The sequence below is a fragment of the Sorex araneus genome, chromosome 2, assembly GCF_027595985.1.
Source record: "Sorex araneus isolate mSorAra2 chromosome 2, mSorAra2.pri, whole genome shotgun sequence".
In the NCBI taxonomy this organism is placed as follows: Eukaryota; Metazoa; Chordata; class Mammalia; order Eulipotyphla; family Soricidae; genus Sorex; species Sorex araneus.
This window is the reverse complement of record NC_073303.1, coordinates 40,797,445-40,822,455: the sequence shown is the minus strand read 5'-3', so window position 1 is coordinate 40,822,455 and position 25,011 is coordinate 40,797,445. Positions and strand designations below refer to the sequence as shown.

The following is a 25,011-nucleotide window of genomic DNA, read 5'->3' as shown; positions in this document are numbered from 1 at the left end:
GCCTAGCGCGGGGTCCGGCAGCATGGCTATGGCGTGTCGTTTTATGCTCTTTCCCGAGAGAGACCTACTCTGCACTCTTGCCCACCGCCAGCACACTCCTGGAGAATAATTCTTTCTACTCACTAACAGGAAAGCTTGATTTCAAATGCTCTCAGAACTCCACTAAATACACCTAGTGGGGTTGAAAACACCTTCACTTCATTTCTCACTTCTGAGTACTAATACGAACTTAAGCTGCAAATAAGAGAAATGTTGCTTATAAACACTTTAAAAAGTACCTTCTGTCCATTGTCACAGTGTATGTAGATCACACCATTCCACGGGATCATTGACTGGTTTGTGGATAAGGAGGAATTAGGACTCACAAGAACTTGTAGTTTACTCCTTTAAAAAAGAATTTAATAACGAACATGAAGAATGCTCTGTAGTAGCAATAATCACAATCTAATTCCATGACTAACAAAAAGGTAAGTGGTGGAAACCTATCATTTAAGGGCAAATCTTATGAAAACAAACCATGTCAGAGAAATTCTATTTTAAGAGCAATTCAAAATAAAAATTTTGCAGCAAAAGACCAAAACTCAAAAACTCTGAGCCACATGGCAATTAAGAATGATTTATAGTACAAAAGAGTAACAGCTATGAAACTGAAAGAAAAAGGAGATGGAAAAGGAAAGAAAAACTGTTTCCTTTTTACCCAATTGCAATTTTTTTCTGTTACTCACAGATTTCTTCAAGCATCATAGGATTTAAGAGTTTTAAATGTGGACAATGCAATCATATTTGTGATATGAAAGAAATTCCCAGGTATAAAAGGTAACTTGATATACCTCAAAAACAGCTGAGCAAGGTAAGTTTCCATTGCTAATAGTGAAACACATGTGAAAACCTCGTTCTATCATTTCCTTATCTTTATAGCCTTAATGAGTAAATTCTTAATGGATAGCAGTATTTTATTACAGTGAACTAACTGTGATTTAAGCTCAGTCTTAGTCAAATAAATACTCCTAAAATGCATACAATTTCACAAATATAAATAAACTTCATCTTGGTCTTCTGCAAAACTGATCATTGCAAATATGAAGCAATTTTCAAAAGCCCCCTAAGAGTATGTGGAGTTGTAGCTATTGAAAATCAGCAGAGGGCAGCTGCTCGTCAACATTTGGCCCCGAGACTTCCTTCTCCCTTAGGATATTCTTTGTGGAAAACAGAAAACTAGGTTATGGCTCAGACACACCAAAAATCAGGAAGTTTTTTTCTTGAAATTTTGTCCTTTAGACAAAACCAGGAGAACAAATGAGCCAAACCCAGTGGCCACTGACATTTACAGACACCCTGTCCCACCCCCCTAAATGTACGACTGAACTCCTTCCGTCATAATTTTGTAGGCACAGTGCCACGTCAGAGAGCATTTGATGTCTCTCGATCCAGGAAAGCTTTCCCATCTCTTACCTCTCTTTACCTCTTAAATTAAACCACAACTGGTGATACAAATGCAGTGGCCCAAGCTTCACCTGTGGTGGCCTCACAGGGTCCCACAGGATCACGCTGTACCTGACTGAGCACAGTGCAAAATTCTACAGAATCAATTAAAACAACTTAATAAGCATGGTACTCAATAGCTCACCAGCCTACTATATGAGTACCACCCAGAGAAAAGAAGTCACACTTACTCTGGAGAGATAAATCCATGCTGCGGAGTTACTGTAAGGCAATGTGCTGGCCAGTACAGCTCAAATCTCAGTAACCTAGAGGAATGATTTAAAATCTGGAAATGCCCAGTTCTTGCCAGATCACCTAGGATTTACCAGATAAACCAAGTATTACTAAACTTATATTTAGCACTAGTAGAAAAGCCAAATGTAAACAGCAAAATAAATTATATTAGTGTGTTATTGAGGAATTTCAAATCCCTGGTAAACCCAGACCATTTGCTTACTCCTCTAAAAGTATCATGGTACTGTAAAAAAGTTTCAATCCTGAACAAAGTCAGAAAAAAAAAAGGAAATTCAGAAGTAGTTATCACCTTGGGGCACATACATAGGTACAAAATTTGCTCCTACTCTAAAACCATAGCATAAAGAACAACAGCGGCCACTGCTCAGTGAGCACTGTGGGGCAGGGAATGTGGTGGAGGGAAGGCTCGGCCAAAGGAGGACTGGGAGTTGACGAGGAGCACAGTCTCACGGGCCTCTCTCTGGTAAGAACCCTGCTCTGATCCAGTCTGAGCCAGGCCTCCAGGGCAGTGCTGTGGTGGTCACTGAGGCAGGAATCCATCTGTATAACCAAGAGCCTCAGAAGGACAGCATGGGTTCCCTGGGGGCATTTCAGCGGAACCACCCGGGATACTCACATGGAGACGGGGCTACCAAAATTAGGTGTTCAGGCTGGATAGTCCATGTTTCTTCAGGGTCAGGCTTATCTTGAGGAGGGTGAACAGCTTGAGAAAGTGGAGAGCCTTGAGGACCTTTAACTGGTAAAACATCCAAGGAAACATTGCCCCCATGTTTCCCGGAACTGTCAGATGAGAAAGAGGGGGAAAGAAAAGGAGTGCGCAAATGAGAGAGAAATGAAACATGAGAAAAAGCCAGATTACACTATGTTTTTTTTAATTTTTCATAAATCAACATTTATATAAAACTAAAAACATAATGTGCATTTAAGTGAATAAAAATCCTTCACAATACTGTATACACAATTGTATAAAGGGTAAAAAAAGTATCATTTTCGAGTAAGAAAGAGAGAGACAGACATAGAAAGATTGCACTCATCTGTGGAATATAGAATAATAGACTAGGAGTCTAACACCCAAGAATAGTAGAAATAAGTACTAGGAGGTTGACTCCATGGCTTGGAGGCTGGTCTCTCATTCTGGGTAACTCAGGGAAGGGACCACCAAGTAAAATGTGGTCGGAGGTCATTCGGGGGAGGAGTGACGCGTGCCGAATGTAGACTAGAGACTGAACGCAATGGCCACTCAACACCTTTATTGCAAACCACAACACCTAATCAGAGAGAGAGAACGAAAGGGAATACCCTGCCATAGTGGCAGTTTGGGGTGGGGGGAGACGGGACTGGGGAGGATGGGAGGGACGCTGGGTTTACTGGTGGTGGAAAATGGGCACTGGTGAAGGGATGGGTTCTCGAACTTTGTATGGGGGAAACATGAGCACAAAAATGTATATATCTGTAACTGTACCCTCACGGTGATTCACTGATTAAAAATTAAAAAAATAAATAAATAAAATAAATTTTTAAAAAAGTATCATTTTGGTCAAATACTGTGAAACTTTAACTAGAACACTCAGTTAATTTCTTCCTGCTCCTGATGTCTGCATGCCACCTGCAGTTTCAAAGATTTACTAGACCACTACCTAACACGAAGAATTTAAAGAAACTGAAAAACTCTGAATGGAGCCTAAACTACAGTGGTATACATCAATATTAATATCTTAATGCCTTATTCTTCATGGGTTTACCATGGTCCTGTATGAAAGTATGAGCATTTAGGGAAATTTAAAAGTTATCAGGCCTGCATCTTACTCATAAATGGCTCAGAAAATAAGTTACAAATACATTAAGAAAAAAAAAAGGCAAACATGGCAATATGCTATATATAACAATGTGGAGTCTGAATGTAGATGAAATATACTGTATATCATTTAAAATTTTTTCTTGGAAAGTGAAATGATTTCAACTTAAACTGAAAAATAACGGGGCTGAAGCAATAGCAGAGCGGGCAGGGCGTTTGCCTGGCATGCAGTCAGACCTGGGTTCGATTCCCAGCATCCCATATGGTCCCCTGAGCATTGCCAGGAGTAATTTCTGAGTGCAGAGCCAGGAGTAACCCCTGAGTATCACCAAATGTGACCCAAAAAGCAAAAAAAAAAAAATAAAAATAAAAATAAAAAAATAAAGTAAAATAAAATAAAATAAAAAAGAAACTCTGGTACATCTACACAATGGAATACTATGTAGCTGTCAGAAAACATGAAGTCATGAAATTTGCATATAAGTGGATCAACATGGAAAGTATCATGCTGAGTGAAATGAGTCAGAAAGAAAGAGACAGACATAGAAAGACTGCACTCATATGTGGAATATAAAGTAGCTGAGAGGTACAAGCTTGCAATGATGCAATTTCTGGCAGATATTTCTTTGGACTTAGTTACTTAAATACTAAAATACAGAAATCCAAACCCGTGCAGCCGCTAGTGCAGCCACTCGACCTCATATCTCTTTATTCTCAGCAATGGAAAACAAATTATCAAATGCTTCCTTTTCAGCAGTCCGACTTTAGGGGGGAGAAACTCCAAACAATAATAGTGAGTTTTTTGTTGAAATATTGAATGTAATCAAAGTAAAGTGAAAGTAAAGTGAAATTTATCAGTTACACAGGCGGGGTGGGAGGCTGAGGAGGTTGGGGGGAGGTGGGAAGGTATACTGTGATTCTTGGTGGTGGAATATGTGCACTGATGACGGGATAGGTGTTTGAGCATTGTATGACTGACACTTAAACCTGAAAGCTTTGTAACTTTCCACATGGTGATTCAATAAAAGAATAAATTATAAATAAATAAATAAAAAGAAAAAAGAAAAATAAAGGTGAAATACACATTTTGCAACAAAAATAAAAGCAGAGGGGAAAAGATTAACACTAATATGAATCAAATCATCTCAAACTCTGGTGAAAGACTTTACTCTTACCTTTGAGATTCTAAACTAGCTCTGGAGGAAAACTTTACAAATTCTCTTCTGGAAACAGAATCTCTGAATTCTCCAATTACTGAAAGCACCATTTTACGCATGTTTCCATAAAACAGCTGGATGTCATTAGGCCGCTGGGGAAAATCATACACTGAAACAGAAAATAATATTTCAAATAAACAAACTATATAATCACTCAATATCAATTCATAGACTTGGGTGAGAAGTAGCATTTTACTCTTAATGACGATGACGGCGTGAAGTGGATGCAGCAGCTCAGCCTCCATGTCAGGCTCCTGCCCGAGACCAGAATGCTGTTAACTTACCTCTGACCTTTGCCACTTCAGTCTCTCAAGTATAATATGGAGTGATAATCTACTCAGGGGTTGCTGGGAGCATTTGGAATAAGTGTGTTTTTGTAATAAGCATGTGTATAACGTATACTGTGGCCAGGCCCTGTTCTAAGGGAGGGAGGGAGAGAGGGAGGGAAAGGTCGAGGGGGTGAGGAGGGGAGAGGGAGAGGGAGAGGGGAGGTGGGGGAGGGAGAGAGAGAGAGAGAGATGCTTGCCATTGTGGTAGGACGGGGTACGGGAGGGAACCTGGGACCATTGGTGGTAGGAAAAGTATGCTGGTGAAGGGACAGGTGCTGGAACATTATATGACTTAAATCCCATCATGAACATTTGTAACTGTGTATATCACCGTTATTCAATTTTAAAAAAATAAAATTAAAAATAAACATTGTAGGTAAATTAAAATAGTACTGGAGCTACACTCTCTAACAAAGCATTGAATGAGAAAATTTATACAAGTTATACAGACATTAAGAATTACAAATAATGGAAATTTAAATTTAAAAAATACACAGTATCATTTTGAATTTATAACAACCAAGATACCCAATCAGTAAGTCAAATGCTAAAAATATGCCACTAAGCATACATTTGGAAGAGAGTACAAGTACTTGTGATTGCAATATATTCTAGCAAATATTATTCAAAGTAACCATAAATTCAACTGCAATGGTCATATAGGTGAGCTATTAACCAATGCAAAACAGAGCGGAACTGTCTCTCCCACAGCTGAGATGCTGCTCCAGACAATACACAACTTCTCTTGAGGAAGCCTGCAAACCTGAGGGGAAAGTTGTCAATCCCCATTTGATCTCAAATCCCACTTCAATCCTGTCTTGGATGGGTGACATCACCAGCAGGTTGAGCTCTTGGTTGAATTTGTCCCTGAGTGCAGAACCAGGAACGAGTAAGCCCTAAACACTTACCAGGTGTGGCCCAAACACAGACAAAACATTCCCTTATTCTTGGATCTCTAGGTTAAAATTTTTCTTGGAAAGTGAAATGACTTCAACTTAAACTGAAAAATAATGGGGCTGGAGCGATAGCAGAGGGTAGGGCATTTGCCTTGCAGGCGGCTGACCCAGGTTCGATTCCCAGCATCCCATATGGTCCCCTGACCACCACCAGGAGTGATTCCTGAGTGCATAAGCCAGATTATCTACATTTTAGATAACTCCTGTGCATCACCAGGTCTGACCCAAAAAGAAAAAAGAACACACACACAAAATAAATATTCATATATATTTATATCAGTAATAAATATTAGATATTTGAACTGTTTAGATCAAATAGGGTTCAAACAGGGAAACACTGCAGAAATTCAATACCAACTATTTTAGGTTATGGAAGGAGTGGGCATTTGGGTCACATGGGTCGTGCTCAGGACTTACTTCTGACTCTGTGCTGAGGGATCACTCCTATCATTGCTCAGGGAACCACATGGAGCCTGGGATTGAACCACTGTTAGCCCCATAACAAGCTAACCCCTATAATCTCTCCCCATCCCTTATTTTGGGGGTCGCATACTACACATTCCCATATCCACATTCACTACTTCCTGCATGAGTCATAGAGTAAGCATAACAGCTAATAAATTTCAAATAAAATAGCAGAAAAGCAAATGGCAGATGAAATTCAAAGTTCATAATCATTAAATCCTAAACAGTAATTCATTCGAGTTTAGTAACAGATCTACTCATACAAGAGATGCAGTAATAATCTAACCTATACACAGAAGAACTTTCATTTGATCTCACAACAACCCTGCATGAATGAGAAGTTCAAAAGGGAAACAGTTTCGGTGACAGAACCCATCCAATCACATCTAGAGCTAGGCCCTAATCCAGCTAATGCCATTATCTACACTTAACATTCTCTAAATCAATGAATCTGAATAATACTACAAATGATCCATGTCATTTGATTTCTGAAAATTCTTAATTCGAGGAGAAAATTTAAAACTGTTTAAGGTACGTTTGAGTTCTTACCTTCAGTTACAAGTAGCTCATCTTCAAATGTTTCAGCAAAATCAATGCTATGCAGCATGTTGTTTTCTGGAAGGATCTGTTCTAGAACCTCTGGTTTATGCAACAGGGCTCTGTCAATAGAGATTTTTATTTGAATGTGGTTCCATATATGAAGTTATCTTAATTAGATTTTTAAAATTTTTAAAAAATTTTGAATCATGAATTATAGTTATGAAATTATTTATGAGTTTCAGGAGCACAGTGTTCCATCAATCCCTTCACCAGTATCCACTTCCCTCAAATTCTACAATAGCATGAATGTGTTTCCAACAATCCCTTCACCAGTACCCAAGTGGTGAAGTACTTTCCTCAAATCCTACAAAAAGCATGAATGCATTTGTTCATCTTAGACTCTAATACAAGCAACTTTAAAAAGATAATGTTTTGGAAGTTCCTTTATTTTTCTTTTCATTATTTAAAAAAATTTTTTTTATTGTATAAAGTAGTTCACAATATTTGATTACTTAATATTCAAACTCCAATCCCACCACCATTACACCTTCCCACCACATTTCAGATATTTCCATCCTGAAATTTCAGATATTTCCACCCCTGCCCCAGATCCGAAATAATACACTTTGTATTATTTTAAAAAATGCTGAAAATGCTACAAAAATGTTTCCTGAGAGTGTGAAGATTGTTGAAATTCACCCAGGGGCCATTAGCCCTTCTATAAGAGATCATTGGGCTGGAGCGATAGCACAGCGGTTGGGCGTTCGCCTTTCACGCGGCTGACCTGAGTTCAATTCCTCTGCCCTTCTCAGAGAGCCCGGCAAGCTACTGAGAGTATCGAGCCCATGTGGCAGAGCCTGGCAAGCTACCTGTGCGTATTGGATATGCCAAAAACAGTAACAGTAAGTCTCTCAATGAGACACGTTACTGGTGTACGCTCGAACAAATCAATGAGCAACGGGATAACAGTGACAGTGATAAGAGATCATTAACATGTTGTTCAAGTTTGAGCCTTGTGAGTTAATATGTATGCATATGTATGTGTGTATATATACACATACACACACATATATATGCATATATATCTGTAGAAAAAAATATTTCTAAGATTGGTTGTCTCCTACTTTGAACCTCATCAAATGTGGTGCTATACTCTTGGGGTATGAGTAGGATGTGTGTTATGAAGTGTCATGTAGCCACAAATGCGGCCACATGGTTGGAAGTTTCTTTAAAAGTGGTAGATGGTAATATATAATTACCAATTTTATTTTGATGTTAACATTAAAACAGGACCACAGAGCAAGAGAAGAAAGAAAGATGAATAAAATTAGATTCGTTTCAGGTTTTACATTTTCATAATTTGCAATAATCTGTCTTAGTTAGAAACTTGTCTCAGGAAAAAAATATGCCAAGAAAATGACACAAATCAGAGGGGAATTAAACTATCATGTAACTTTGGCTATTTCTCCTCTTGTAGAGAATCTTTGTGATAAGAGAACTAAAAAGTTTTTCTGTAATGTTCAAATTTTCAGAAGAAATTTCATTACTAGAAATTTGTAGCAAAGAGTTGTTCAAAAAATATGCTGTATCTATGTCCCAATAGAGAAAACAAAACAAAATGCCTATTAGCCTAATTTTTCCAAATATTAATTTTAATTTCTAAAATAATTGCAAAAAAATTACCTTCAAAGTTGAGGAGTACACTTGAACATGCAAATAGCAAATGAATATCAAAATTCATTTTAGATAAACCCCCACCTCCAAACTGCTAGTTAATGACTTTCTACAAATAAATGAAACACCTTGAGCTTTATTTATTTTACGTGCATGTTCTCTACACTAGGAAATTGTAGGATAACTTGTTGGCTTGTCCTTTCTCCCTTGCCACAGGGAGCTTAGGTTTATCGTTTACACCATCACAGTGCTCCCAAGTCACTCCCATTCCTTTGCTTATCTGTAACCGTTTTGTCCTCTGCTTCCACAACCAGTCTATCACCTTTTTCCCCAATCAGACTCTGTTAACTTGTAAGGTCAGATCCTCTAAGGACATTGAACTTGTATTGTAAGTTAAATATTGCCTTTCTCTTCTCCTCATGTCTTTTGTATAGTTACTTCAGAATAATGACCTTTTGTATAGATACAGGAAGATAGTTAATATTATGTGCTTTTGTAACTTGGGAATTAATTGACTCTGAATAACATTCACTCCTGGACATCTGCTTTCTCAACTTAAGCCCATAGTCAGATGTCCCCAGGTGAGAAATCCTATAAGCTTAATGTATCTCTTACTGTGTCCAAACAAAGTCACTAATATTAGAATGTTTATACGTTTGTTATATATATTTCGTTAGCTATATATATATATATATATAGCTAAGGAAAGGAGAAACACACCCATAGATGGAATTTCACTCTTGGGTGGGTCATCTTACTGAATGAGAGTTTGTCTAGAAGAAGCTTCCCCTGAGGGAAGGACTTTACCTCTGTTGATTGTATGACCACACCTACCCGAAATTATTACCCCAACCCTCATGATTTGGGATTTAACTAAGGCTGTAAGAGTGGGCTGATGGAGGCAGAGGCAGAAGTATGCAGGAGCAGGATCCAAGAGGAGGATGAGGGCAATCGGGGAAGGAGAAGATTTGGAGGAGAATCAGGGGAGAATGAAGATGAGATTGGAATAAACTGCAATTGATACCAACTAGCCTGGCCCTTGTTCTCTTCTTCATCCGCCTATCGCCATTGGCTGCCCCAGGTGGGGGAAGTGGGGGGGGAGAGGGAGAGGGAGGGAGGGAGGGAGGGAGGGAGGGAGGGAGGGAGAGAGAGAGAGAGAGAGAGAGAGAGAGAGAGAGAGAGAGAGAGAGAGAGAGAGAGAGAGAGAGAGAGAGAGAGCGCGAGCATGCGTGCAAGCCGCTGTGGTCATTCATAATTTATTTTTTATTCCACAGGAAACAAAATCAGTAATACAAGAAGTTTGAATTCAGCATATAAGCATATCACCAATGTTTAAATCACATCTAGACATAAATTTGATAATGCTTCCAATTAATATATATTTTAACTGGTGTACCACATTTTCTAGACTAAACTAGTTGCATTAAATATTCTACGCATTTCTGGTATCAGTTGATCCTTTCAAATAATTCACAATATTCCTAAAAAAATTTTGAGTTATGTGTGTTTATTCAATAAACTCTTTCAGAAATCTTACATCTTCTGAAATCGATGGTCCTAAGTCAGTCTGGCTCATATTTGAGTAAAGAGAAAGAGGCAGAGAATATGTGTCTCAAAATGAAGACACAGTGCAAGAAAATATAGGAAATGAATTGCCTACAGGTATTTCATCCTCATATTATTTAGCTCATATTACGTAGCCACACCAATTTCACCAAGATAAAAGATTATTCATTTACTGACTCATAACAGTGAAACATAATTTATAAACTCCAAATTCCAATTTACCTAGCCTTCATTTTTACTGAATTATCATCTAAGTGACCTACCTTCGAAACCGCTGCCTTAAAATTTCATCTCCACTAAAGAAGTATATTGTCGACATTTCTGTTGTGGTTTGATAATTACATTCTCGGTCTGACGGGTTATATATTATAGTGACATCCTGATGTCAAGACAAAAACAAAATCAAGAGTGAATATTAAATACTCTCCTAAATAGTCCACATAGATATAAATCCACATGTATAACATAAGATTAGGTAAGAATTTCTATTACTTTCAAAGAATAGTGTAGCTTTTAGTCACAAAAACACATACAAATCATTAACTTAAAAATGAATTCATTTCTCCTTTTTCCCTTTTTAGTCTTTTGGACTAGAGCTTGCTGGGTGACCATACTAGTGTGGCAAAGCATAAGCGCTGGCCCTTTGAGTTCTCTAGCCCCGGAGTTCATGTTTCCAATCTAAATAAATTCATACTTAATAATAGATGTCTAGAATAACAATAAATAATGTTATAGTATTAAAGTCTAATTAAAAATCGCTTCTCAGCCTTTTGGCTAAGATCAAGTGTAAAGTCTAATTTAAGTTAACAATCTAAAAACGAGTTATTTACTAGGTAAGAGACTTTCATACTTACTTCCTGTGCTCTTTCCTTGAGCACAAATTTATTGGGAAGAATACTTAACACTTGAGGATCCAGCAAAAGTTTTTTCTGAGAATCCTTAAAACCTACTACTTTAACAAAAGCTGCCCGAGAACCAGTGTTACGAACAGAAAAAACAACTCTGCATTCTTGGCCAGGTATTAGATCTTTCATTGTTATCATGTAGCTGTCCGATAATTTTTTAACATCTTCCAAAATAAGATTACTTGTTCCTCCGTAGCCAGACAAAGGTATCTAAAAGCACAGCATATATACATCCAAAATTACTTTTATGTAAACAGAAACACAATTGTAGTCTGAGAAGAAAACAGATTTAATACAATTCAAGTCACTAATCTTTGTGTACTCTGGGTCATAGTTAGCCCACACCTCCTATCCAGCAACACACTCTGCCTAAAGAGAAAATACAAATTAGAGAATTATGAACTCATTTTCCTTCCAGTACAGAGTCATTATTTTGAGAATGAAGGAAAAATTTTAAAGATTAGCACAGACGTGGTTGCTTAAGAAGTGTTTGGGTGAAGCATGCTGATGCATTTGAAATGCATACAAAACGGATGAATGTTTTCGAGGTGTGATTTAAAAGTAAAACACTAACTGTATAATCTCGACTATGTGACTTCACCATGTAATTCTTTTAAATTTTTAGTAATTCTGAAGTATAGGGGCATTGGGGTGAGTGGGGATGGGTGGGGTGCGGTGGTGGAATAGATTCTGATAGTGTTTGGCCTCGCATAGCCGGCAGGCAGCATGCCAAAGGGACCACACAGATGCCAGTAACTCAAACCAGTCAGATTCTGGAAGCGAAGGTCCAGACTGAGCCAGGCTTGGAGGTGCCGAATGTCACTGTTCAGTGGCCAGACGGCTTCCAAGATTCTATCATGAGTGCTATCAGAACCAGGTCCGCAAAATAAACTGCAAATAAAACGTAGAAAATGCATCCCATGGCAGGAGCCCAAAACTAAATATTCTTTCAAGTATTATTTCATGCCTAATCACTAATATAGGTCCCAAAGAATCCTTTCACAAACTTGAAGACATCAATGACTTATTTAAGTTTATTATGTGCTTAATCCAAATACTTTGAAAATTAAATGCTGGTTCCTCATAAATATGCTGGCTTAACTTTTGATACAAATTAATATCATTTTATTTTATTTTTTTTTCTACAAGAGATAATTTTAAAACCTTGACTAAAAGAGGGCAGAGAATTTATTACTTTTATTTAAAAAGAAAATGTTATAATTAGACAAGAGATCAAGTAATCAAGTTTCTGCAATATTTGTATATGATCTTAAGATAATCTTTCTCGACCAACTTTTGTAATACCATCCTGTACCACATAGCCCAAAAATAACACGTGGTCATCTGCAATGCCTAGATGTTACCAAGCATTGCTTTCTATTTTATTCTCTTTTAACAAGTCCTCTAAAAAGTAGAGTATCTTTGCAGTTACCCTGTAGTAGGATAGAGTAAGCAACCTCAGTAGGAGCTGAGGTTAATCCATTTCTATCACTGCAGTTACTTTAGCAAACCTGGTTCCCCTCACATCTGCAACATCATGCAGAGTTAGTGATCGAGTTTGCACCAAATTAATATCATTTTAAAGGGCATAAAATATAAAGCACCCACAAATGCCATAATGCTCACTCATTAAAAGTGAGCTCTGCTAAGTTTCAAGTGACACAGTATATATACCTTTGCTTAAGTCTAATAATCATACATAACTAATAAGCAGAGTTTAGAAAAAGAATGAAGAGATCTAATTAATAGTAGTATATCCAAAATTTCAGGAAAAACCAATACTCCCTAGCGAACCCTGGATAAGGACATTCCCATGTGGATCACTTTGGGGGTCATCTTCAGTAGCCACCCCAGTCTCTACTCCCTACATACCAGCCACTACTCACTACATACCAGTCACACCCCTTTTCTGCCCACAGTTCTGAAAATCAAAAATGCCTCACAAAATTTCCAAAGCTCTCTGCCTGCTTCTGGTGAGGCAGCTACAGCCTCAAGAGATCACAGTGGAATGTGCAAGCAGAGGCTGGATACAAATCTGCCTGCACCAGTTCCTGGCACTGAAGGCATGTGACCAGGGCAGGCATTTCTCTAGGCCTCAGCAACTAGGTGTATAAAATGGAGAGAAGGACATGAGTTCAGAGAGTTGTTTCCAAAATGGACACAATTATCCACATAGTGACTGTGTGCTGCTGAGACTCAGCATGTAATAAACACGTTTTGATTGGAGGCCTATCATCCTTTACAATATATGAATTACAAAGCACTTCATTGGTTATTCAGACTAAAACAAGAAGTTGGACTGGCAAGCAACAGCAACATTTCAGATCAGAGGTTGACATGACAAATGCAGGGTGAGTATGAGGACATTTCATCCCCGGAGGCGTGTTCTTTTACTGCCCCCAATAAGCTAATTCACAGATACATCATTATTAAGTCAAGCCTTTTTGTGAGATGAAAGTCATGAACAATTGCTGACTTGGGTCCTCATACAACCGATCTCTGGAAAAGACAGGCACCTGCCACGTTACAGCTTCTACTAAAGCACTGGTCTCTCTCCTGAGGATATCAGTTTGGGCATGGCTCAAAACTGTGACTGAATTAGTACTTCTCCAGAAACTCTTAAAAACAGCTTCAAAATCTTGACTGGTAAACCTTAAATTCATCAAAGTATACTCCTTCAAGTCTGAAAAAAATGTTAGTGCTTTTGAGCCACACCTGGTGGTGCTCAGGGCTCACTCCTGGCGGGGCTCAGGGGGCCATGTAAGATGTCAGGGATTGAACCCGGGTTGGCCACAGGCAAACCAAGTGCATTACCCACTGTACTATGCATTAGTTCTGGCTCCAAAGATTAGCTATATGTAGCAGGTTTAATTTCTATCTCACTTTACCTGACAGAGCCCTTCTCAATGAGTTTTCACTTTTATATTTTACTGCTCTGAATACACCCATAAAAGTGACTTAAAATTGGGGCTGGAGTGATAGCACAGTGGATAGGGCATTTGCCTTGCACACAACCGACCGGGTTAGAGTCCCAGCATCCCATATGGTCCCCTGAGCACTGCCAGGAGTAATTCCTGAGTGCAGAGCCAGGAGAACCCCCTGAGCACCGCCGCGTGTGACCCCCCCCAAAAAAAAAGTTAAAATTCCTAAAAACAACAAAAAAAACAGATTATGTAGGGAAGAAGCAAAATATAAAAACACTCATTTTGTATCCTGCAAATAGTATTCAATAAAAAATTCCCAGAACTGAAAAATGCAATTTACTCAGAAGTACCCCAAGCTAATGAAACTCCCAGATATATTCATCTCTGGGCTTAGAACACTGGGGTCTTCTCAGGATAGGGGTAGGCCAAGTACCTACTTTGCCTAAGCCCCAGCAGCCCCTCCCACACCCCACATCCTCTCTGTGAAAGACCTACCCTCACTGCTTCATACCCAAGCTTTGATGAGATGCCAGGCTGCCAAATCGTCCCAGTGCTACAGCTGCTCCAGCACACACCACATGTGCACAAGCCTCCCAGTTTCACACTACTGACAGTCATGTAGGAGTACAGGAAGTTAGATGGGGAAGTTGTGTAGAAGCCCACTAAGCTCAATAAGCAAAACCAGTGACACAGAAGGCTCAATTAATAACAAATAGCCAGTAAATCCTCAATGATTTTAACAACAACACTGTGAGATCTAACAATTTTCACAAATTTTCTTTTAGTATTTTTTGATGATTCCATTTTGCTGTAACAAGCAATATAAAATAAATTATTTTTTTCCCAATAAGGGGACAGGCTTGAGGGGTGGACGGGAAACTGGAGATACTGGTGGAGGGAAGGTCACCCTGGTGGTGGGATTGATGTTGGAACACTGAATGTTTCAAACAACTGTATTAGGATCTATTTTGTAAACCACAGCATTTAAATAAAGTTAAAAATTTATTTTCCAAAAGAACGCAGTTCAGCATGACAGTACCTTAGGCCCGCCCCTGCCCTGGTTGCCAGCCTGCCTGCCGGTGGCTTCTCCAGCCCTGCTGATTAACAGAGACCGTAAGGGACCTGGACAGAGCCCTTCTTTCACTGGCCCCTAATCAAATACTGAGTCTGAGACTTCTGTTCCTTCAGCCCCACAATGAAGACACCAATCTTCCCGTGGAAGGCCTCAATCCTGGGCTATTGCTCACTGTCTCAGAGCACTCTTACAGGAGTGAGCTACAAAGATTCACCAGAGTGTAGTGGGGAAGTGGCACAAGAACCCACCGAATCCGAGGAATAAAGATAACCAACCATCCAGAAGGTGCTCCCAGCACTGACCAGCTCCAGGACCACTCAGATAAAGACTTTAGGGAGACCAGGATGCAGCTCAAAGAAATGATATAGATACAAAAAAGGATGAGCGCAGAAATGAGAAAACTATGACCAGATGTGATAAAACTAGAGGGTACGACAGGTGAAATTAAAACAAAAAACAATGAGTAAGTTGGACACATTTCAAAATTCTCTAACTAAAATGAACCTTAAAAGCATTAGAAGAGACTTGTTACCCACAGGAATGCAATGATGCCTGCTTTTATAAGATGACTTTTCTATAAAGTATATAGTGACTTCCAAACTTGCTTGTAATCTAGATAATCACATGTTTTGACTGACAAAAAAGCAGTGTGTATATAATTTGCCACTATTAAGTCAATAGTTATGATATATCATTAGCTCTATGGGAGGTAAAAAAAAAAAGCAGTAAAATTATCTTACTGTAAACTTAATGCCTGGTTGCGATCGAATTCCAAGATTCTTAATTTCCAGTTTAGCCAACATACAGGATAATCGAGTAGGTGTAAGTAATACAGAAATGTTAACGTCTTCCTTTGGACGAATTCTGATCTCACAGTTACTGGTCAATCGCTCTTCAGAACCAAAAGAGTGTTGGAGCTACAATATAAAAATAATTACTGTATAAATCAGAGCAGGAACACACACATGAATACACACATGAACACACACACACACACACACACACACACCCCGACCATTAATACAAGCTCTTCAAAGACAAAAAAATTAAAATGGTTTGCAAATATAAGTATTCTAGAGACCTACAAACCTGGAAGCAGTCTTGATCTTGTCCTCTAATCACCAATCGTAAATGCTGGGTCACAGAGGCAGAATTATTTCTTAATGTCAGTTTCTGAATCCTAGAAACAATGATGTATTTTACATGGGGGTTCTGTCCATAAATATTACTACACATAACAAGTAAAGCCAGTCAAACCCAGCTGCAATGACCAGAGAAAAACTGATTGCACCTGCTTTCTAAGGAGCTTGGATATGACTCTCCCCACTCCTGGCAGGCTGCATTTCTGAAAATGGACACTTAAGACTTGAGCCTAAGCAACAGCACAGGGTAAGGTGCTGGTCTTACATGCAGCCAACCCAAGGCCGATGCCTAGCACCCCATTTGGTCCCCAAGTCCCACCAGGAGTAATCTGACAGACTTCATGTTCATTCCCTGCATACATCTGCTAGATGAGAAGGATGTCCAAGAACCTCCAGATGGAAATGGAAGCAAGAAATGAAAAAAGATAGCCTGCAGGTCCCTTACTTACGTAAGGACAGTGCTAGGCCACTGTCCAATTTAAAAGCCTAAAAAGAATGCCCACCAGCAAGTTTAAAAGCATGACAGCACTTGTTTGTCTTAGACGAGCTAAGAGATTTCAGCCTGGCATGGCCTCGGTGGAGCAGGTATATCTTAAGAATCGTTATATTAGTCATTTATTATAAGCAGAAACACAAGGTGGGAATGTCAAGAATAACTTAGGGATGATGTGAGGTTCTTTTTCTCTGCCACCCAGTAGATCACACTTTTTTCTCCTTTAAAGGACCTGGGAGAAATACCTCTCCTGAGTCTTGTGGGAATGGCCTGCTTTCTCTGCAATGACAGTGTGCCCTGACCTCTGGGACAGCATCATGAGGAAGCCCCGGGCCCATGCCCTGACCTGAGGATAGGCAAGTGTACAGGCTTTCAAGAGCTACTGTTATGGTGACTATGCCTCACTTTCCACAAGGGGCATTTCCTACTTCAGCCCTTTAAACCCTACTCAGAGCTGCTTTATGAATGGTTAAGCAGATGGATAAAATCTAAAAAGTAGGACGGGATCTTGGAGAGAGAAGTTCAAAGGGTTAGAGTGTGAGTTTAGCACCCTCCAGACTGTAATATATAGTTAAGGCACCTTAACTCCTATACTATCTTTCTGTGCAGAAAATACCGTCTTGGGGCTGGAGCGATAGCACAGCAGGTAGGGTGTTTGCCTTGCACACAGCCGACCCGGGTTTGATTCCCAGCATCCCACATGGTCCCCTGAGCACCGCCAGGGGTTATTCCTGAGTGCAGAGCCAGGAGTAACCCCTATGTATTGCCAGGTGTGACCCAAAAAAAAGCAAAAAAAAAAATACAGTCTCTATTAGAACTCTTGTACTATTTGGTGAATACTCTTCTCATTCACCAACTAACTAGTAAACACCTAAACAGAATATATTTCTTCCTCCTCTATCCTAGAAAAGGAATGCAAATATTAATTGCCAAATTTGGGTAATTAGCATTGGTAATTAGCATTAATCAGAAATTTTTAAAAAATTTACAACTATTTTTGTCTTTTTATTTGGGGGGGCATGGAACACCAACTGTGCTCAGGGCTTCCTCCTGGTTCTACTGGTTCTATGCTCAGGGATCACTCCAGGCAGTGCTCCAGGGACCACATGGGATATCGGCAATCAAACCCCAGGTAGGGCCGCATACAAGGCAAGTGCCCTACCCACTGTACTATCACTCAGACCCTCTACTGCTTTTAAATAGAGGTTAAAATTGTCATTAAAAACGAAGGTTAGGATAGAAATTATGCTGTGGTCATAATGAAGATAATGGAGAGTAACAGTGACATGTTCCTGTGCAGTTAGGTATGTACTCACTGTGTTATACCAAGAGGGACACCTCCCCAAGTCAGAAACTGCTTGTTGGATAAAATGGATGGAACAACCGAACAGCCCGGCTCTGATGTCGGAGAATTGGTTCCCAAAGACACTACTTCCCCTTTCAAGGCTACTTCATACTGAGGTCCAAAGGGCTGCACAAATATCTTCAGGATCCTAACAGAGAAAACAATGTAAACTGAAACCCCAGAATGCAAGTCTTCGGGCAATTGTTTCTCAATATGTTTTATTGATCTTAAATGAACACCTAGTTAACCAGTGGTGTTCTTGGAAAGGAAATGCTAAGAAAATTAAAGTCATCATTATTTACTTGGGTCAAAAATTATTTGCAAATAGGAATTTCTAAACTTCTCAATAGGTGGTTCAAGACATTTTTATAAGAAAAAGCAAAACTGAGGCTAAACTAAGGAGGTTAAACAGCTATCCCATCTAGTAGGTGAGGCTAAGTAAAGAATTTACTCTGATTTCAAGGGTATCTAACAGTGATTTTTGATAGATGAGTGAAAACTTGTCATTACAAGCTATATTACCTTTCCTCACAGGGTTTGGGGTCCTTAGGAGTAAACGAAACTAGAACATCATATTCTTCTCCAGGTTTAAGGAAGAGCTTCTCTGGATCCACTGAAAAGTCACTTCCTTGATCTGAGATCTAAATATTTATATAATTTTAACTGTATGATGACCTATGCAATATAGTTTTTACTCATTTGCTTTCTTATGTGCTTTTTCTGTTTACTGAGGACTTTCTGCCGCCTCCCCCTCCTCCCTGCACCCCTTCCCCCGCCTGTCAACAAATGCTCTACCTTGTCTAGCTCTCTTGCTGAGCACTTTTCCTCCTTCCTCTTCCATATCAAACTTACCTCCACATCATCCCAAAGTGCCACCTTCGCTACCTTCTTTTCCATCCTCAGAATAATGTCTACCTGTGTGGTTCACTCTCGTCCACGTCCACCCAGCATCACACATGCAAATCTTTCAGAAACTAAAGTAGAACTCAGTTCTGTTTACTAGCTGTCAAAGTTAGCACTTCCCACTATTTTATCCTAACATAGCACCCAGCTCTGAAAGCACTTACCCAGATGCTTTCTCAGCTCCCTACAGTACTCTTTCACACAGTAGGTGACACAGCAATCTTCAGAAAGTGAGCAGGTACCAAGAAAAGGCTTGGTACAGCACCCCGACACAAATCCTTACCTTGATATCTAAGGAGACGCCAATATTTCCAGCATTTTTCAAAGGTAAGTGCTGCTTTGCCGAGGAAGTCACACTGGCAAACAAATGCATAGTCTGCAAAATAGAGCAAACCGGGTCTTTAGAACACTGTCAGGATTAGAATGAAATCAAGCAGAAAACAGAATAATGGCAAAGAGCCGAGGTACCTGTAGGTCTTTTGGAGCATGTATCCTAGCTATTCCGGTTCTTGCTCGAAGAGCAACACTTTTAATGACTGGTGTTGGGTTTGGGCTATCAACTTCTATATCAACACTTGCCAAGAATTCCTCTGCTGAGTCCAGAACCTCTACAGAAATGCATTCTTTTAGTACAAATACAAGTTATTTAATTCTAAATGCCCTTAGCGTCCTAATACTACAACCAAGAGATCACAAGGAAATTTTAGAAAGATGATTTTTCTAATGTATTTATTTTATTTGGGTTTCAGGGCCACACCCACAGTACTCAGGCGCTATTATCACTCCGAGCTCAGGAGTGTTCTCTGGCTATGCTGGGGATTCAACCTGGGATTGGCCATATGCAAGGCAAGTGCCTTACCTTCTATACTCTCTCTGGCCTGCAAGATGAATTTTTTTTTTTTTTTAGTCACAGAACAGCTATATGCAAAAAAAAAAAAAAAAAAAGGGCTCAAACCTCTATCTAGACCATTCACAAAAGTCAGATCAAAGTGGATTAAAGATAACATCAGAACAGAATCCATAAGGTACATGGAAGAAAGGTAGGCAAAACCCTCCACAATACTGAAGCAAAAGCTATCTTCAAAGATAAAATGCCATTGACCAAGCAATTGGAAGCAAAGATAAACAAGTGGGACAGCTTCAAACCAAGGAGCTTCTACACTTCAAAAGAAACAGTGAGCAGAACACAAAGACAGCCTATGGAATGGGAAAGGGTACTCAATCAATACCCTTCTGCTAAGGTGTTAATATCAAAAATGTACAAGGCACTGGTTGAACTCTACAAGAAAAAAACAGTCAACCCCATCAGAAAATGGGGCAAATGAAATGAACAGAAACTTTCTCGAAGAAGAAATTACAATGGCCAAAAGACACAAGAAAAAAATGCTCTTCACCATGATCATCAGGGAGATGCAGATTCAAACAACAATGAGATATCATTTCACACCAGAGACTGGCACACAACCAAAAGAACAAGAGCATCCAGTGCTGGTGCAGGTGTGGGGAAAAGAGGGATTCTCTTTCATCGTTGGTGGACATGCCGACTGGTTTAGCCTTCTTGGAAAACAATATGGACATTACTCAAAAAACTAGAAACTGAGCTCTTATTTGACCCAGCAATACCACTTCTGGGAATATGCCCTAGGGCGCCCTACAAAAAAACCCCCAAAAAACACAGCAGAAACACTATCTACAACCCTATGTTCATGTTCATTGCAGCACTGTTCACCATAGCTAGAATCTGGAAACAACCTGAGTGCCCAAGAGCAGACAAATGGATAAAGAAAATATGGCATATCTACATAGTGGAACATTACGCAGCTGTTAGGAAAAATGAAGTCATGAAATTTGGCTAGAATGGATGAGTATACATGGGGCTGGAGTGATAGCACAGCGGGTAGGGCATTTGCCTTGCACGCGGCCAACCCGGGTTCGAATCCCAGCACCCCATATGGTCCCCTGAGCACCACCAGGAGTAATTCCTGAGTGCATGAGCCAGGAGTAACCCCTGTGCATTGCTGGGTGTGACCCAAAAAGCAAAAAAAAAAAAAAAATTAGAATGGATGAGTATACGTAGCGACAGATATAGAAGGACTGCATTTATTTGTGGTATATAAAATACATAATATAATATATAGATAATATTAATACATTGTATAATATTTATTAATTTGTACACACACATATACATAAATAAGAAGTCTAATATCCACAGCCAGGGAAAACAAAGGCTAGGAGGACTGGTCAATGGTTGGAATTAGCCACAAGTGTATGTGGGGCGGAGGGTAGGTAAGATAGAGAAGGGAACAGTATGACAATAATAGCTGGAAATGATTATGTTGGCAAGAACTGAGTGCTAAAAGTAGGTAAAGGAATATTCCTGATAACCTTTCAGTATCTGTATTACAAACTACAATGCCCAAAGAGATAGGGAGGAGAGCAAGAGAGAGCAGGAGAGAGAGAGAGAGAGAGAGAGAGAGAGAGAGAGAGAGAGAGAGAGAGAGAGAGAGAGAGAGAGAGAGAGAGAGAGAGAGAGAGAGAGAGAGAGAAAGAGAGAGAGAGAAGTGCCTGCCACAGAGGCAGGCTGAGGGGTGGGATTTATGGTGATGGGAGGGAAACTGGGATACTGTTGCTGGGAAATGTACACTGGTAGAAGGATGGGTGTTGGAACAATGTATGGCTGAACCCTTATCATGAACGGCTTTGTATGGGTCTATCTCACAGTGATTCAATAAAAAAATTTTTTTGAAAGAAACACAACCCAAAGATAAAATAAAGTCACAGAAGAGGAACGGAGAAAAAAAAAAGACAAGAAAAACATCTACATCTTGATCAAATCAAGAAACTTCCCAGAAGTTCTCAGAGGAACCTATTTGGATAATTCACATTTACGTGGACTGGACCTCCAAATAATATCAATATCTAAAAAACTACTCAAGTATTTACATTTACTGACAATATTAACTCAGTCTTGTATGTAGTTAAATCTATAGAGCAATATAATTTCCCCCAAATGTAAACAAGGTACCTGAAGAACTAATCTGCTTCTTTGGACTATGAAAAAGAACCCAAACTGTCTGAAATTCTGGATCCTGTAAAAATTAGGAAAAAAAATAAGTTAATATACATTGGCATTAAGATTAAGATACTCATAAAGGAAATCTAATTCAGAGCCTTTAATTCTACACCAGTTGTTGCATCTGCCCCACTCACCTGCCCCTCAGAACTAGCAGGCATCATGAGGTTGACGACTGAAGGCGTTGCCAGCTGGGCAAGTACATCGGCATAAGGAGCAGCTTTCAGAGAAGCGAGGATGGGATCCTTGGACAATGTGAAGCAGCGCCAGGCTAAGGCATTCTGTTCGACAGAGAAGTGTCAGAGGTTAGAGAGACAGCACAGCGGGTAAGGTGCTTGTTTTGCATGCGGCCAACCTGGGTTCACTCGCCAGCATCTCATACGGTCATCTGAGCCCCACCAGACGGGATCCCTGAGCATAAAGTCAGGAGTAAGCCCTGAGCACTGCCAGGTGTGGTCAAACACCAAAAATCAAAAGGAGAGAGAACTATCAGTTGCTGAAATGCCAGTAGAGAAATGCTGCTGCAATGTAAATTTACTTACAATTTCTTAACAGAAGGATTAACCAAGAATTTTAAGTGTGTCAATCTCAGAGTCATGTGGGACATAAAGGGCTTCTTACTGTATGTGCATACATACTTACAGCATTAATTAGAAGTCTAATTGGCACAGAGGCATGTGTCTTGTTGATCAGTTTTAACGGGAGAGCTTTCCAGCCTCCATATATTATGTCTCCAAAATCAAGACCATCTTTCTTTTCTGTTTCCACCTAGTTATGAAAAAAAGCAAAACAAACACAGGCATGTTATTGAAAGCGCATGTTAAAGCCCCACTTATAAACAGGCTACCATCACAGACAGCCAGCATTAAAGGTAAGAGTCAATGTTTTCCTAAGCTATATATAGCTGCCATTTTCTACAAAAGCAAACACTAAATTCTTTTTCTGAGGTGGTCTATGCATCCAAATCTCATAGAAAAGACTTTTTTGGCTAACCTTAATATACAAATCTTTAACAGTGTATAGCAAATAGCGAACTATATCCATTGGCTTTGTTACAGAGTATGACATGTAACATAATATTTAAAAGCATACTAATACAGAAATCTTATCATTTCCACTTCCCATATGAATCATTAGCTCCACAACTATTAAGTGAGCATCTACTGTGCACCCAGGACTATTACTTAGCGGAAAACAGGGTCTAATATCATTCTACTTGATAGACAGCAAGTACACCTGCGTAAGACAACAAAAATAATTTTAAATGTTGAAATATGAAGAGTTGAAGAACCAGGTAAATCTTGATAGTAACTATGGCACATTTTCCTACAAATTCATTTTCCCCAAAATTACTTCTAAGGTAACAGGCCTCACTAAAACCACCAAATATGACCATGATCGGTTGAACAGTTACCTCTATCACGGGGGCCTCGGCAATAGCTGTAAGAACAACTCTGCTTGCCAAGGCTTCTGCTTGTATTATTGTGTCAGCATCAGCTGAAAATCGCCAAGAGGCAACACTGAATATACATCTGAAAATCCCAGCACTGCATGGTATGAAAAGTATTTTCATGTCCTCTGTGGCATAAGGTCGAATGATGGCTTTGTTCTTGAAAACTAAACAAGGATGTGTAGAAAGATCCACCTTAAAAAGAGAGCCACATGGTTAAGAAATGGCTCCACATGGAAAAACCAAAAACAGAATCAACTAGTTTAAAATCCCTTTTCCACAAAAAACTAGAGGTTGAGCTCCCATTTGACCCAGCAATACCACTGCTGGGAATATATCCCAGAAAAGCCAAAAAGTATAGTCGAAGTGACATATGCACTTATATGTTCACCGCAGCACTGTTTACAATAGCCAGAATCTGGAAAAAACCCGAGTGCCCTAGAACAGATGACTGGTTGAAGAAACTCTGGTACATCTATACAATGGAATACTATGCAGCTGTTAGAAAAAATGAGGTCATGACGTTTGCATATAAGTGGATCAACATGGAAAGTATCATGCTAAGTGAAATGAGTCAGAAAGAGAGAGACAGACATAGAAAGATTGCACTCATCTGTGGAATATAGAATAATAGACTATAAGACTAACACCCAAGAATAGTAGAAATAAGTACCAGGAGATTGTTTCCATGGCTTGGAGGCTGGTCGCTCATTCTGGGTAACTCAGGGAAGGGACCACCAAGTAAAATGTGGTTGGAGGTCATGTGGGGGAAGGGTGAGGCGGGCGGAATACAGACTAGAGACTGAACACAATGGCCACTCAACACCTCTATTGCAAACCACAACACCTAATCAGAGAGAGAGAACAAAAGGGAATTCCCTGCCATAGTGGCAGGGTGGGGTGGGGGGAGACGGGTCTGGGGAGGGGGGGAGGGATGTTGGGTTTACTGGTGGTGGAGAATGGGCACTGGTGAAGGGATGGGTTATTGAACTTTGTATGGGGGAAGCATGAGCATAAAGATGTATGGATCTGTAACTGTACCCTCATGATGACTCTCTAATTAAAAATAAACTAATAAAAATAAAAAATAAAAAAATAAAATAAAATCCCTTTTCCAAATTACCACAATACCATTAATCGCCTCTTTGGAAATACCCAAGTTGTATTCATTATCTATAAACTACCATTAATCAAATGATAAAGACTTATGAAGATACGTTGAAACCTGTGTCCCTAGCTATTTTAAAGCAACTGGTAATTGCATCGTCACCTTTCTTAAAAAGAGCTCAGTAGATGGCCGAGCACCTGCCCAATGCTGGGTGCAACCAGCTTAGACTGATCGACAAGGTTCTTGTCAAGTCTACTGGTCTCCGGATTCCACACTCCAATCAGCCTTCCTTAATGTCAATGAAACCCGTC

At 39.6% G+C, this 25,011-nt stretch overlaps 1 protein-coding gene and 2 non-coding genes across 3 annotated transcripts in view; 1 reads left to right on the top strand and 2 right to left on the bottom strand.

The window, feature by feature from the left end:
- Positions 1–25,011, bottom strand: part of CEP192 (centrosomal protein 192) — an 86,575-nt gene that overhangs the window by 13,367 nt on the left and 48,197 nt on the right. Inside the window, exons 22-38 of the mRNA XM_055127300.1 lie at positions 23,557–23,787; positions 22,785–22,910; positions 22,280–22,423; positions 22,095–22,158; positions 19,535–19,674; positions 19,350–19,442; positions 18,686–18,804; positions 18,135–18,311; positions 16,273–16,363; positions 15,924–16,100; positions 11,134–11,394; positions 10,543–10,658; positions 7,049–7,158; positions 4,708–4,858; positions 2,354–2,517; positions 1,674–1,797; positions 279–384 (exon numbers count right to left, since the gene is read on the bottom strand). Coding sequence (XP_054983275.1) covers positions 279–384; positions 1,674–1,797; positions 2,354–2,517; positions 4,708–4,858; positions 7,049–7,158; positions 10,543–10,658; positions 11,134–11,394; positions 15,924–16,100; positions 16,273–16,363; positions 18,135–18,311; positions 18,686–18,804; positions 19,350–19,442; positions 19,535–19,674; positions 22,095–22,158; positions 22,280–22,423; positions 22,785–22,910; positions 23,557–23,787 — 2,394 coding nt within the window. The remainder of the gene's footprint in view (positions 1–278; positions 385–1,673; positions 1,798–2,353; positions 2,518–4,707; positions 4,859–7,048; positions 7,159–10,542; positions 10,659–11,133; positions 11,395–15,923; positions 16,101–16,272; positions 16,364–18,134; positions 18,312–18,685; positions 18,805–19,349; positions 19,443–19,534; positions 19,675–22,094; positions 22,159–22,279; positions 22,424–22,784; positions 22,911–23,556; positions 23,788–25,011) is intronic.
- On the top strand, positions 11,034–11,229 carry LOC129402711 (U2 spliceosomal RNA). Its single transcript, XR_008628779.1, has one exon. It is a non-coding gene; the product is annotated as a U2 spliceosomal RNA (small nuclear RNA).
- On the bottom strand, positions 12,616–12,748 carry LOC129402969 (small nucleolar RNA SNORA66). Its single transcript, XR_008628978.1, has one exon. It is a non-coding gene; the product is annotated as a small nucleolar RNA SNORA66 (small nucleolar RNA).